We start from the raw sequence: 12188 nt of genomic DNA on the forward strand, positions 1-12188 counted from the left end.
AAGAATTAACCTGGGAGGGATTCCCTCCTAGGACAATGTATCTGGACACAAATGAGTCCAGACATCCACTCCTAGATTGATTCTTTTTTAGACGGAGGAAGTACGTAGCACATTTCTCTAGAAAATTATAATTTTCTAGTCTAACCGCTCTTGCAATTGGCAAGACAGGCAAGCATGAATGAGACAATGTGTTGAAGCTAGCAACTAATTAAGCGCCAGCCTTTCTCTCTTCTTTCGTTCTCTTTGCTCCACCTCAGCGAAAAACTAAGTTGTTTATTCCTATCACCGGCTAACATAAGCCTATTGAACATGCTCTTACTCCGTCCCAAAAAACATCGATTTTATCGGGGAGAGATTGTCCCAAGAAAACCGATCTCTACTTAGAAAACAAGAAACATTCAATGATCTTGTCCTCTCTCTCTTATTGTTCACACTTCACACGAGAATCTTATCTCCTCCGGTCCTCCCCCCATCTCTCTCCTTTACCTTATCTCCTCCCACCAATCTCTCTCCTCTAGAGAAATTGAGCACACATGGCAGCTAGCCTTCACCGCTCCACCGCTCCCTCTCCCCCTCCGTCTTCTCCCGCTCCTCCCTCTCCCTCTCCACCCCCCTCTCCCTGCTACTGGCCTTCAGCATCAACCTCGACGTGGCGGTAGAGGCAGAAGCTTTCGAGGAGGGAGATCCACTGCAAGCGACGGTGGCGTTGGATGGATGTGACTTAGATGTGACGGTGAAGGCAGGGAGGGGGGAGATGTTGGAGAAGGCGAAGGCGATAGGGAGATGTGGTGTCATTGTCGGTGGCGGAGGCGACGAGGAGATGCGGTGTCACCAGTGGCGGTGGAGGCAATGGGGAGATGCAACGTTGGTGGCGGCGAAGGCGACGAGGAGATGTGGAGTTGGCGGCGGCGGCGGAGGCAACGAGTGGATGCAACTCCATTGGCGGCGGAGGCTTGTATGTGGTTGTTTGATGCATGACCTGCGATAGTAAAGGCAAACAATGCCGCATTTCTTTTTTTTCTCTGGGTTCATGCTATGTTCTTGCTATTGTCAGTAATAGTAGACAGTAGTTCTTACAAGTGAATCCAGAGCATTTCTTTTCTCAATTGAAGATATTTTTTTGGAGTATTTGCTTTCGGCAAGTGAAAATTTTTGAACTTTTGGTATTTTTTATTCTACGTTAGATGTCTTTTGCTGTGTAATTAACACATGCAGAGGAACGATAGTAACAAATGGATGTAGTTAATGAGGGCATTTTCATCTTTTCACATTAGTACTAAACTTGCATCGAGGATCTAGGATTCGACTTTTTTCAGGACTGAGGGAGTACAAAAGAACATAACCATCATGTTGTCACCCTCCATGAGATTCCCAAAGGTTCCCATCCCATTGCTAGAACCAGCTGCCCATTTAGAACATTATCAAGGATACAACCTAGAAAATATTGGTTACAACTCCCGAAGTGATAGCTTGATAAGTGTATTACACATTTTTTTATATAGTTGAGTGTACTACACATTTACAGTGGTACCTGAATGCTCTGCGAACATGAATATAGAACCGGCAAGTTCAAGACTTATCTAGATTAAGATTGACACTCAGACACTCTATAGAAGGACTATGATGCGCTAGCTCGAGGAAAGTTGGAGGGGAAAAGGAGGTGCACCTCAAGAGAATCGTCACCGACCAAACTTTCATGCTCCCTAGAATGGACACGTTGAAAGGAAGCACAAGGCATTCCTCAGTTCACAGCGTAGCATGGTTGAGATCGATAGTCAACTTTATATGTCGTATTCAATGTCACTGGCATGCTCTCGAAACATGCATAGCATGGCCACATCTCACCTCAAGCGACTGTCAGATATTGTCCAAGCCAGCGAGTTTGCTACCCTAATCCATATATTGGATTTACCTTTGGTTATGAATCTACATCATCGGGAAGTGTCTTTCGCCAATTAAGAAGGCCAAGAGCGCCAAGAAGAACATGGCAGCAAGAATAATTGCATTAGTTGTAGCGAAGAGGAAGATGATGGCAACGAGATCGCTGATCTGGTAATATTATAACCACCATTGAATTTTGCTAACCACCATTGAAATTTGCTTGAATAAATGCTACTCCTTCATTTCACTCGTTCTATATTTATCCTAAATCAAACATTTTAATCTTTGGCCATCAATTTCTATAAACTCATACTCCCTTCTTCCAAAAATCTGAGATCTATTTCTTTTTCATCAATACCAAGAAGCAATTAACTCACTCACTATGTGGCAAAACCAATGAACATGCATTAGAATGACTTCTTGGTTTCCGATCAACAATTTAATTTAACACATTGTCACTACAAATAGGACTTATATTTTTAGAAAAACCAAAGAATGAAATAGGTCTCAGATTTCTGGAAGGAGGGAGTATAATTTAACATAATATAAGTTCTATATTTTTTGATTCGCCGTGAAAAATATTTTTATAATATATATTTCACATGTTGTTAATATGTACGGATTTCTATGAATTAACTGTTAAAGATAAACAAGTTCGACTTATGACAAACCTACAATGATAACTAATTTGAAACGGATGAAAATAATCCTCATGTTATACTCTTTGAGGGCCTCCGTTTTTATGCTGCCCTAGGCCTATCAAATGTCAAGACCGGCCCTGAACTTGGAAAACAATATCTCCAGTGAGTCTTCACCAATCGACCTCTCATTCGATCAGTCACAATCGAGTATCAAGATAGCAGATACTCTCCCTCCATCTTAACATAAGTGCGTTTCTAATATTTAAAATTTCACTTATTTCTAATAGTTAAAAATTTATATCATAAAAAGTAAACTTTTAGCTTATGGACTACTCCCTCCGTCTCACAAAGACTTCGTTTTCAGTTTTTGGCTACATCGTTTAACATTTGACTCTTCATTTTATTTAAAAATTTTCAATGATTAGTATTTTGTTATAATTATTAGATGATAAAACATGAATAGTATTTTATGCATGACTAATTTTTATTTTTTATAAATTTTTCAAACGAAACGGACGATCAAATGTTGAATACAGAAAAAAAAATAAGTCTTTGTGGAATGGAGGGAGTACTTACTATAGGTGAGGATCAATGAATCCACGCCCACAATCAATAAAAATGGCAAATGGTAAAGACACAAAGGTCATTTCACGATAGTATTGGTTATTTCATGAGTACTAATCTATTCATGTTATTGCTAAAAGTACGCTTAAAAGGACTACTTTTTTTAAGGGACGGTGGGAGTAAATAATAGTAGTATTCTCTTGTAAATAAATGACATCTTTTCAATGCACAGGAAATGAAAAAGGAAACAAAGTTACACTGTTAGGTGGTAATTACCTCGTGCATGTGTTGTTGTTTTTCTTTTTCTTTTTTTTTTGGGGGTGGGGGGGGGGGGAGTCGGGTTGTTATTAACGGAAAGTTCTAAACACATGATTTTTTTAATTTTGTAGACTTTTTATTTTTAAATTTTATTAATAGACTATTCTAAAAAAATATTTCCAAATCTAAACCTTTTTAGCCAGGTGTGGGCAAATAACTTTGTCACGCCACGCTAGCCTCTTGCCACACCACCAATGCTGGTGTGGCCAAAAGGTTCAGTTTTTGAAAATATTTTTTTGAAATGATCTATTAATAAAATTGAAAAAATAAAAAAGTCTAAAAAAAATTCCGAAACACATCTCGGTTTGTCAGAGAAGCGACAGCCATCATGGTCAGTGTGCTTTCACATTTTTCAGAGAAAAAAAAAACAGAGCTCCTGAATGTTCATCAGTAAGTTCATAAATAATAATGTATATTCAATGAAAAAAATCAAGTACCTGTGCTGTTTAAGCACATCAAGTCAAAGTGATCACTAGAAATACGTAATACATTTGGAAGATTTTTGCATTGGTTTAACTATTTGAGCTTTTGGCTGAAACCAGGGAGATCAATGACCTGGATCCTTGATATACCTTCTGCGTCCTCCCTCTCTTTTGGTGTGTTGTAGCCCCAGTTCACTGCCCAAAAGGCATCCAATCCATAAAAAGTAGTTCAGAAGTGATCAAATGGTTATTAGAATAACTGAAGGCATGGCTTACCCAGGTAGAGGTTCCATTGGTCCAGTGCTGGCTCTTTAATGACATTCTTCAAAGTTGCAAGACGGTCCTCAACGAAACTGGTTATGTTGCATCAGAAAGAATTAACTTGTTAAGTCTAATTTATTACTGCTTAACTCTTAACAGTACACGATTATTTGAAGTAAAAAACAGAGTGCTCAAGGAAGTAGTTGTTCTTTACTTTTGAGTATAATGGAGATAGTATTGTCCATGTTATACATTTGTAAACAATATATCTAAATAGTTCAAAATATGATTTACAAAGTTATTGTCATCTGACAAGGGAACATCGTTCTTTTGAGAAATTTGCTCCTTTGCCACAAAGGTCAGTGGCGTACTTATATTTGCCACACACTTCATCGGCTTTGCTCTTTTGCCACATAATTTGGTGCAAATCCGTTCATTAACTAATAACATTTACCCTAGCAAAATATCAAGTTTACTCTTCTCCTTCCTCCAGCACTGAACCTCCTCTTGTTGGCTTACCCACAGCCATTGGGCTGGAACTGTTGACCTCTGGCTTCCATGTGCTTGACTGCTTCCAACCTGGCTGACCAAGGTGGAGCTCAAGCCAAGGGGAAGAAAGTTAGTTGGAGCTCGGTCTAGAAAGAAGAGGTGACGATTAGCGAAGCAGGACCATTGTTGTCCGGTGGTTGCAGTGGAGCTTGATCAACACCATCAGAGCCTGAGCTGAGCCGACGCCAGCTCAATTATTGCTCACCGAGACCCACATTGGGCCTCATGCGCCCGTCCATTCCTACCTGGTGAAACCCAATGGCCTAACCTCCTCATCAACACTAGAGGCACCAGCAACAGCTCCTCCGCCTCCAAGCTCACAGCCTTCATCCTGTCCAGCGGTGCGCTTACCATCAAGGCATCAAGGTCATGGAGTTCTCCAGCCTTCGCATCCCCATTGCCGCCACATAGTTCCCTTCCATCGCCATCCGCAGAAGCGCACATACAGAGTGAAGCTTGTGCAGGATCAGTCGGAGGTCAGCAGCAGTGGGGAGGTGTCCAGCTCTCCAGCACAAGCACAGAGCTACCTCAGAGATGGAGAACAGAGGATGGTTTGTAGCAAATGAGTGGATTTTCATCAAACCATGTGGGAAAACAGAAAAGCCAACTAAGTGCGTAGCAAATATCAGCATGCACTCTTAACTTTGTGGCAAACGAGCAATTTTTTCTAATAATTCTCTCACTGGATTTCCAATCTAGTGTATGGATAAACCATCAGTTCAAGGAGTAAAAAACGAAAAACAAAACTGTTTTACAGGGCAATTCCAACTAGCAAATTATGTGCTACCAAATTGATCAGGAAGGAAATATTGTTCAACAGAAACATTTCAAGAGAAAATAGTAGGAAATCAATAGGGGCTTACTGAAGTGTCAGGCCTTGATGCTGTGGCATTTGCTGCAGTTGCTGGAGAACTTTTACCTTTGGACTGGAACATAAACTCACGATTCAGTAAAATGATTAGCAGGTGAAAATAAAAAATTAAAAAAATACTGCACCAACCCAGTGCCAAGCCCATATATCCTTTCAGAGGGAAATTCTATTCCCGCTAATTCTTTTAATAGTGCTTCAGCAAATCGGCCCTGAAAAAGATGAACAACAGTTCACAAGTGGACAACAGCGAACTATGAAAAGAATATATGAATTGCATATAAGATGGACCAGTGCTTTGATCATTTCCCTTACGAAAAACCAATGTAATACAGATATGCAAAAAAGATGATAGTAGGCATCATCGGTAGCACAGCATGCTCTGTTGTTCCCAAACCAAGATATGTATTTTGAAAAAGTATAGAAGTTACAACAATTATGCAGAAATCCAAAATATAGGAAGAAGTTAGTTCCCAACCATAGGATATGCAAGTGAGGTACCTGTTTTGTAGTGACTATGTAAACTTCTGAGCTTGAAAATTTTAATGCATCGGCTGTTCCAGGATAAAATCTGCAGTTATGTATAATTGTAAATAATTAGTTCCATATTGTTCATATGACCAATGACCATGATACACAGTCATGAACCCATTATAATGAATGCCTGAACAGGTTCATCAATGATTAAAAAACTTCACTATTGTTTTTTCACTAATACTGTTTCCAGAGGTGCTATAGTGTGATTATTATAAAGATGAGATGGCTCAAATGAATACACAAAGAAGCAACAGTACACATGAAAGCATGTGCATGCAAGCATGTGTAAGACCAGAGCTAGGAGCTGGAGAAATGGAGGCAAAAGCAATAATTATTTCAAGTGCCATTGTGTACTCTATAATAATCTTCTTTAAAGGTTATATCATATGCAAATATAAAATCATTTATTTTAACTCCATTTGGATATCCTCGCAAAAAGAAAAAAAAACTTCATTTGGATAGCATGGTACTTCTCTGGTACTTTATCAAATTAAATTTGGACAGTAATCATAACATAACAGCGAAAAAGAAAATGTATCGTGCATATCTAATCCATGTCTCATGGTCTTATTACTTAATATACAAGCGACAGATCAGCATGTAACTGGTTTGCCGGTGAACCATACCTTCTAATTCCGAACATGGATGAGAAGGTATTTTTCTTAAATTTATCTGTTTATATATATATATATATTGGTTATTCAAAAATAAAACGCGTTACTTATTGCAAAGGTACAGCTACCTGTTAGCACCTATCCAACCAGACAAGTCATTTTCAATCCAGTCATCCCTTATGCTGCCAAAGAGATCAACTAGAGAGTCCCTATCTTCATTCCATTCACTCATAATTGTGGGCTTCAGTTTTAACCAGTTCTCCAGTATTTCTTGGATGCTAAGCCCATCTGCAACCTTGCAATATAACCTTGGCATAAACATCTGATAAAGCTAGAACCATATGCTTATTCAAGTTAAACTAGTATCATCTGATTCATTTAGTCCGGTACAGATATATTATCAACTAGGTGATTCCCCACGCTTTGCTGCAGAAATTACTAACTAACTTTTAATATTCTTTTTAATAATCGAGCTAAAAGTAAAAATTATATTAGTTATTAACAACAAATATAACTGGTTTGTCAAACTATGTTTAGAGAGAAATAAATTTAGTAGACTATATGAGATTGTAGATGAAATATGATGTCCCGCACTTTGATTATATAGATGAATATAGGGACATTGCTCATTTGACCCTGTTCTGAAGTCTAACTACTAATTTGACCCTACTTTTTAAACTTTGCTCATTTGACCCTGCTTTCCAAAATCGAAACTGCCGTCTGACCCTCTTTCCACTCCACCGTTAGGGTTTTTTAAAGGAAACAGAAAAAAAATCATTTTATAATATAAACTGACTAAAATACCCCTGAGCAGTGAACACCAAATCAATCCCCAAATTTCTCACCCCACGGTCAAATTTTTCATCCCGTGCCTTCTTGGCGGCGCAGCTAGGGTTCGGCGGAGGCGGCGCACGGTGAGGGCGGCGGCGGCGGCTCGTGATGGGAGCTGTGGTCCAGCAGCGTCGACGCTCGGTGGGGGCTGCGATGGCGGCGCACAGAGAGGGCTTCGGCTGTGGCGGTGCCGGCGGGAGCTGCGGTGGTGGCACGCGGGGGGGCTGCAACGGCGGGCGCCGCGCGGTAGGGTCTGCGGAGATAGCGCTTGGCGCGAGCTGCGGAGCCAGCGCACAGAGGGCTTCGGCGGCGACGGCGCGCGAGAGCTGCGGTGGCGGCATACGGGTGCTACAGCGGCGGCATGTGCGGGCGAAAGGGCTTCGGCAACGACAGTGCGCGGGTGCAGCGATGGCGGCATGCAGGAGTTGCAGCGACGCGTAGGTGCGGCACCGACGACGACGCGCGAGTGCTCCCGCGGCGGCGCGTAGGAGATGCTCAGCTGCAGCAGCGACGGCATGCGGGAGATGGCCATCAAGCATTCGAGCTCCATCTGGTTAGTCTCCGGGTTTTTTTTTTTGAAGCCTGCGGGGATACCTTAACTACGTGTTTGTGTTTTTCTTGGATATGTACAGTTTGAGATTGATGTTGCAAAAAATTTACCAAATCTGTGAAGTGTAAGTTAAATTTGTCAAAAATATATAAAATTTATGTCAAAATTATCGAAATTTGTCAAATGTATGTTAAATTTATCAAACCCATATCAAAATTTCTCAAATATAACACCGCTTTGTCAAACCTGGATAAATAAAAAAAATAATAAAAGTAGGGTCAAATGAGCAAGGGCATAAACGGTATTTTTGTCATGAGCTAACGCCGTTAGGTTGCCTTCACAGAATAGGGTCAAGCCTGATCTTCATTTTTGAAAAAGAGGGTCAAATGAGCAAACTTAAAAAAACAGGACCAAATTAGAAATTAGGCATCAAAACAGGGTCAAAAACGCAATTGCCCCATGAATATATGTTAAGTACTATAAAAATGATGGATATATATATGTTAAAAATATTGTGAAAAAAATGTGAAGGAAGATGATCGGATGTAGATTTGTAGAATTCAATGAGTTATAGATGATGTTGCATGCTTGCATAAGTTTTGTATGTAATTATTGCTAGTGGATGATGAGGTGGCATGTTTGCATGTTGAGCTTGAGAATTAGTGGGTTATAACTTTATAGTTAGATAGGATAAGCCCCATGAAGGAAGTAATGAAGAGCTTACCGATGATCTCCGGGCAGAGGGTATCCGAATCTCAACAAGCAACCTGACAAGCAACAGATTCTCGTACCCTGTTTCCACCACTGGGCGAAGCTGAACAGCAAAAATATCGTAACGAGTATTGGATTGTGGATAATAAAATTATTAAGAAGAACCTTAATCGCTGCACCAACATGGTAATATGGAGCTGTGTTATGATGGTATGCACCATTTATAATTCGTCGTGCTTAATTTGTAAATAAAAAAAATCCCTGGTTGTTTCACTAGAATCCAACTGTTCAAAAGGGATTTTCACTATGCTTTCTTGGTTGATTTCTCAGATCTAATCCTAAAATAAACTAGATGTGATGCAGCACAGTAATAGATATTTAACAATGAGTAAGAATTGACTAGGGTTCAGCTGTCCAGGACAGCACATTGTAAGATAGAGGAAAATCAACTACATCAGCAAGCTACACTCCTTTCTATATTGTAAAGTTAGTAGACAAGGATATATCTGATAAATTGTCCATGTGAGCAATGCTATGTTCCAAATCTGATGGGCATTATACAATGCCACGCTATGTAAAAGTTTAATTTCATTTGGTTCTCCTGTTATTTTGTCAGGTCTGCTACAGTCACCAAATACTTTATTTGTCTGGGGGGTGGAGGAGCGGGGGAGGAGAAGTGCAGAATGATGGCTGGCAATTCAGTTTTAGCTGTACCTATAGTTTCGTGTTTTCGTTGCGCTCGGGCCACTATGATTAGGAAAATGATCGTATTTATTGTCATATCATTTTAGTTTCAAATGTCTGAAATATTAGTACTTGCAATTTGTTGCTAATTTTGCTAAGTGCCTTTTATAATTATTTGTCTATTTATATAGACTTTTAGCTCAGATGATTTTACATCGCTTATGAATTGTCTGCTAATTTGCTTATACGGCTGAATTGCAATGAAAAAGTAGCTATATGATATATCTATTAAGTATTATCATTTTTTTACGTTGACATGCTATACTACTTAAAATGTTAGTAGTGGTGGTGTCCGTTCTGCCACACCACCTCTACCACTGGCATTCAGAGCCCATAATCTATACTATTGCATTACCACCACCACCAACAACCTAACAAATGAGCCTCATTAGTCAGCCCTCACCCTCCAACGAATCTTCTCCTGTTTCACCCTTGCTCTCCTCACATTTCAAAAGCACCTACTTGTTCAATAAGGGAAATCATAAAAATATTACTTGGACTAAATATGTGCTTATTCGACTTAATAAGCTAGAAACCTTTTCTTTTTCATTTGCAACGCAAGGGCTCTTGGCTAGTCTATGGAAAATCTTTAAATTTAGATATATTTTTATATTATTTTTATTGTATTCAAGCAGTGCTTTTTTTTATATAACATTGAAATTATTGGCATCCCAAGCATTTCGTTCCCATTCACCACGCTCACTTACACAAACAATCCCGGAAGCAAAATTAGAGTGCGCATATATATCGTAATTAATACTAGGAAGCCTACAGCCATAAGAACACCAAGCCACACGGCCGGCATGCCCATCCGCATCATAATTGCAAGCGTGGCTGTGCGGGGAACCAAAAGGGACTCACGGTATACATTTGCTCCACGATCCACTCCTCCATGGCAGCGTCGACCTGCTCAAACACCCATGGCCACCTCACCTTCGCAGCCTGCCAAACCAACGCAGCCATCATCAATGCACGAACGGATGGACCCATCCAAGAAACGGGGCGAAAGGAAGAAGAAGCGCGTGTGGAGTGACCTTGACGGCGGAGAGGGAGCTCTCGCCGCAGCTGTCGCAGAAGACGCCGTCGAAGTCGAGCGCGTACAGGTCGCCCCCCATCGCGCGGCGGCGCGCGGCGGCCTCCTTCCTCCCTCCCTCTCTCTCTCTCCGCCGCACTGGACGGCCAACGAGGAGGTTTTGGGGATGGCCTGGCCTTCTGATTTTTCTTTTTTTGTCCTCCTTTTTCTTCGTTTTTAATATCTTCCCTGGGTTGGTGAGGCCGTGGATGAAGAGAGAGGATGAGGGAAAATGACAAGCGGAGAACTGCGTTCCACAGGGGAGGAGAGAGTCGATATGCGCTACGAAATTCCACCAAAACTTAGCCCGCGCATTCAACCTGGGTACGTAAAGTAGGTTATGCTTAGTTTAAAAAGTACTATTTTTTATAAATTTTCTTCATCGACGTTGCTTAGAAAATTTTTTACGAGATATTTGTAAGGTTTGAACTATATAATATTTAACTCATTACTATAAGCAATTATCAATAATCTTCTTTTTTTCTTGAAAGAGTGTGTCAATAAATACATAGGAGATATATATATTGTACACAACATTTCCCTATTATATATGTGATTTATGGTGTTCTTCAAAAAAAATACCTAGTCAACGTGAGTCCTAAATTTAAGTTTATAGTAGCATATATAACTTTTTAACCAACTAAGTACTTCCTTGTCCCACTACCTTTGTATGTTTTATATATGCAATAATATATGGAAAAACTCATAATATCATGGTATAGGATAGACGGAAGGCCATTAATATCTAAGCACTTAAACATGGTTATGGCAATGGATGGTTGTTCCAATTTGTGAAAAGCAATAACTATTTTTTGCAAATTTATAGATTCGCTCTAATTGTTTAATTCAATCCCTATTGACATTTTTTTTTCAATTTTTCAATTTTATTTTATACAAGTCATATTTTAGGTTAAAAATATAGGCATTATGGATCATGAATTGTTGGTTTAATTATTTAATAGAGAAACAATTAGATTAAAAATTAGATGTATATCTTAAAAATATGGTCTTTTCAATACGGGCGGTGTTGTGTGCATGTGGCGGGGAGGATGAGGTTTTGGGAACTTTATTTTTCTATAATTTTCTAAATAATTTAAGTAAACCGATGATCATATGTTTTTTTCTTATAATTTATAAGATTTTTTTTGTAATTTTGATGGCAGTTAAAATCAGACATGAATGTCCCCTTTAATAGGTGAAGCCGACCGTATCCGCTGAGGCTTTATTTCTCAATTGCCTTTAAACATAGGTCCCAAGTCAACATAGTCGTGCCCCGCAAGGCGAGCATGAAGTATAATTTTAATGCCTAGTTCACTACTAGTACCCTCATAGATAATTGCATCAGTATGTACAAAGTTAATTAAGCATTATTGTCAATGGTGGCCTCTGCTGGGGCGGCTTCAACTCAACCATATGTATGAACCTTGCTATACTTGTAGCAGCATAGCATGTGTCCTTTAAGGAAAAAAGAGGGAATGTAGGTGATGAAAATACTTTTCAATGAATTTTTTTGAGTTTTGTGTAGACAAAATTGTTTATGGTATTAATCAGTAATTCTTAAATTTTTTATTGTGTAGATACAATATTCTCTTTTCAAATGAGCGAGGTTGATAAAAATGATATAG

At 39.5% G+C, this 12188-nt stretch overlaps 1 protein-coding gene across 1 annotated transcript; it reads right to left on the bottom strand.

Moving 5' to 3' along the window:
• Nucleotides 1–3785: 3785 nt before the first annotated feature.
• LOC127780360 (uncharacterized) lies at nucleotides 3786–10741 on the bottom strand. Its single transcript, XM_052307260.1, has 9 exons — nucleotides 10526–10741; nucleotides 10353–10433; nucleotides 8761–8850; nucleotides 6784–6950; nucleotides 6006–6075; nucleotides 5637–5716; nucleotides 5500–5562; nucleotides 4103–4179; nucleotides 3786–4021 (listed from the first exon to the last, which is right to left on the bottom strand). Exons 1-9 carry the CDS (start codon nucleotides 10604–10606, stop codon nucleotides 3921–3923), a joined length of 810 nt encoding a protein of 269 aa, XP_052163220.1. The 5' UTR covers nucleotides 10607–10741; the 3' UTR covers nucleotides 3786–3920.
• Nucleotides 10742–12188: the final 1447 nt, after the last annotated feature.

This window comes from Oryza glaberrima, chromosome 7, assembly GCF_000147395.1.
Source record: "Oryza glaberrima chromosome 7, OglaRS2, whole genome shotgun sequence".
Taxonomy (NCBI): Eukaryota; Viridiplantae; Streptophyta; class Magnoliopsida; order Poales; family Poaceae; genus Oryza; species Oryza glaberrima.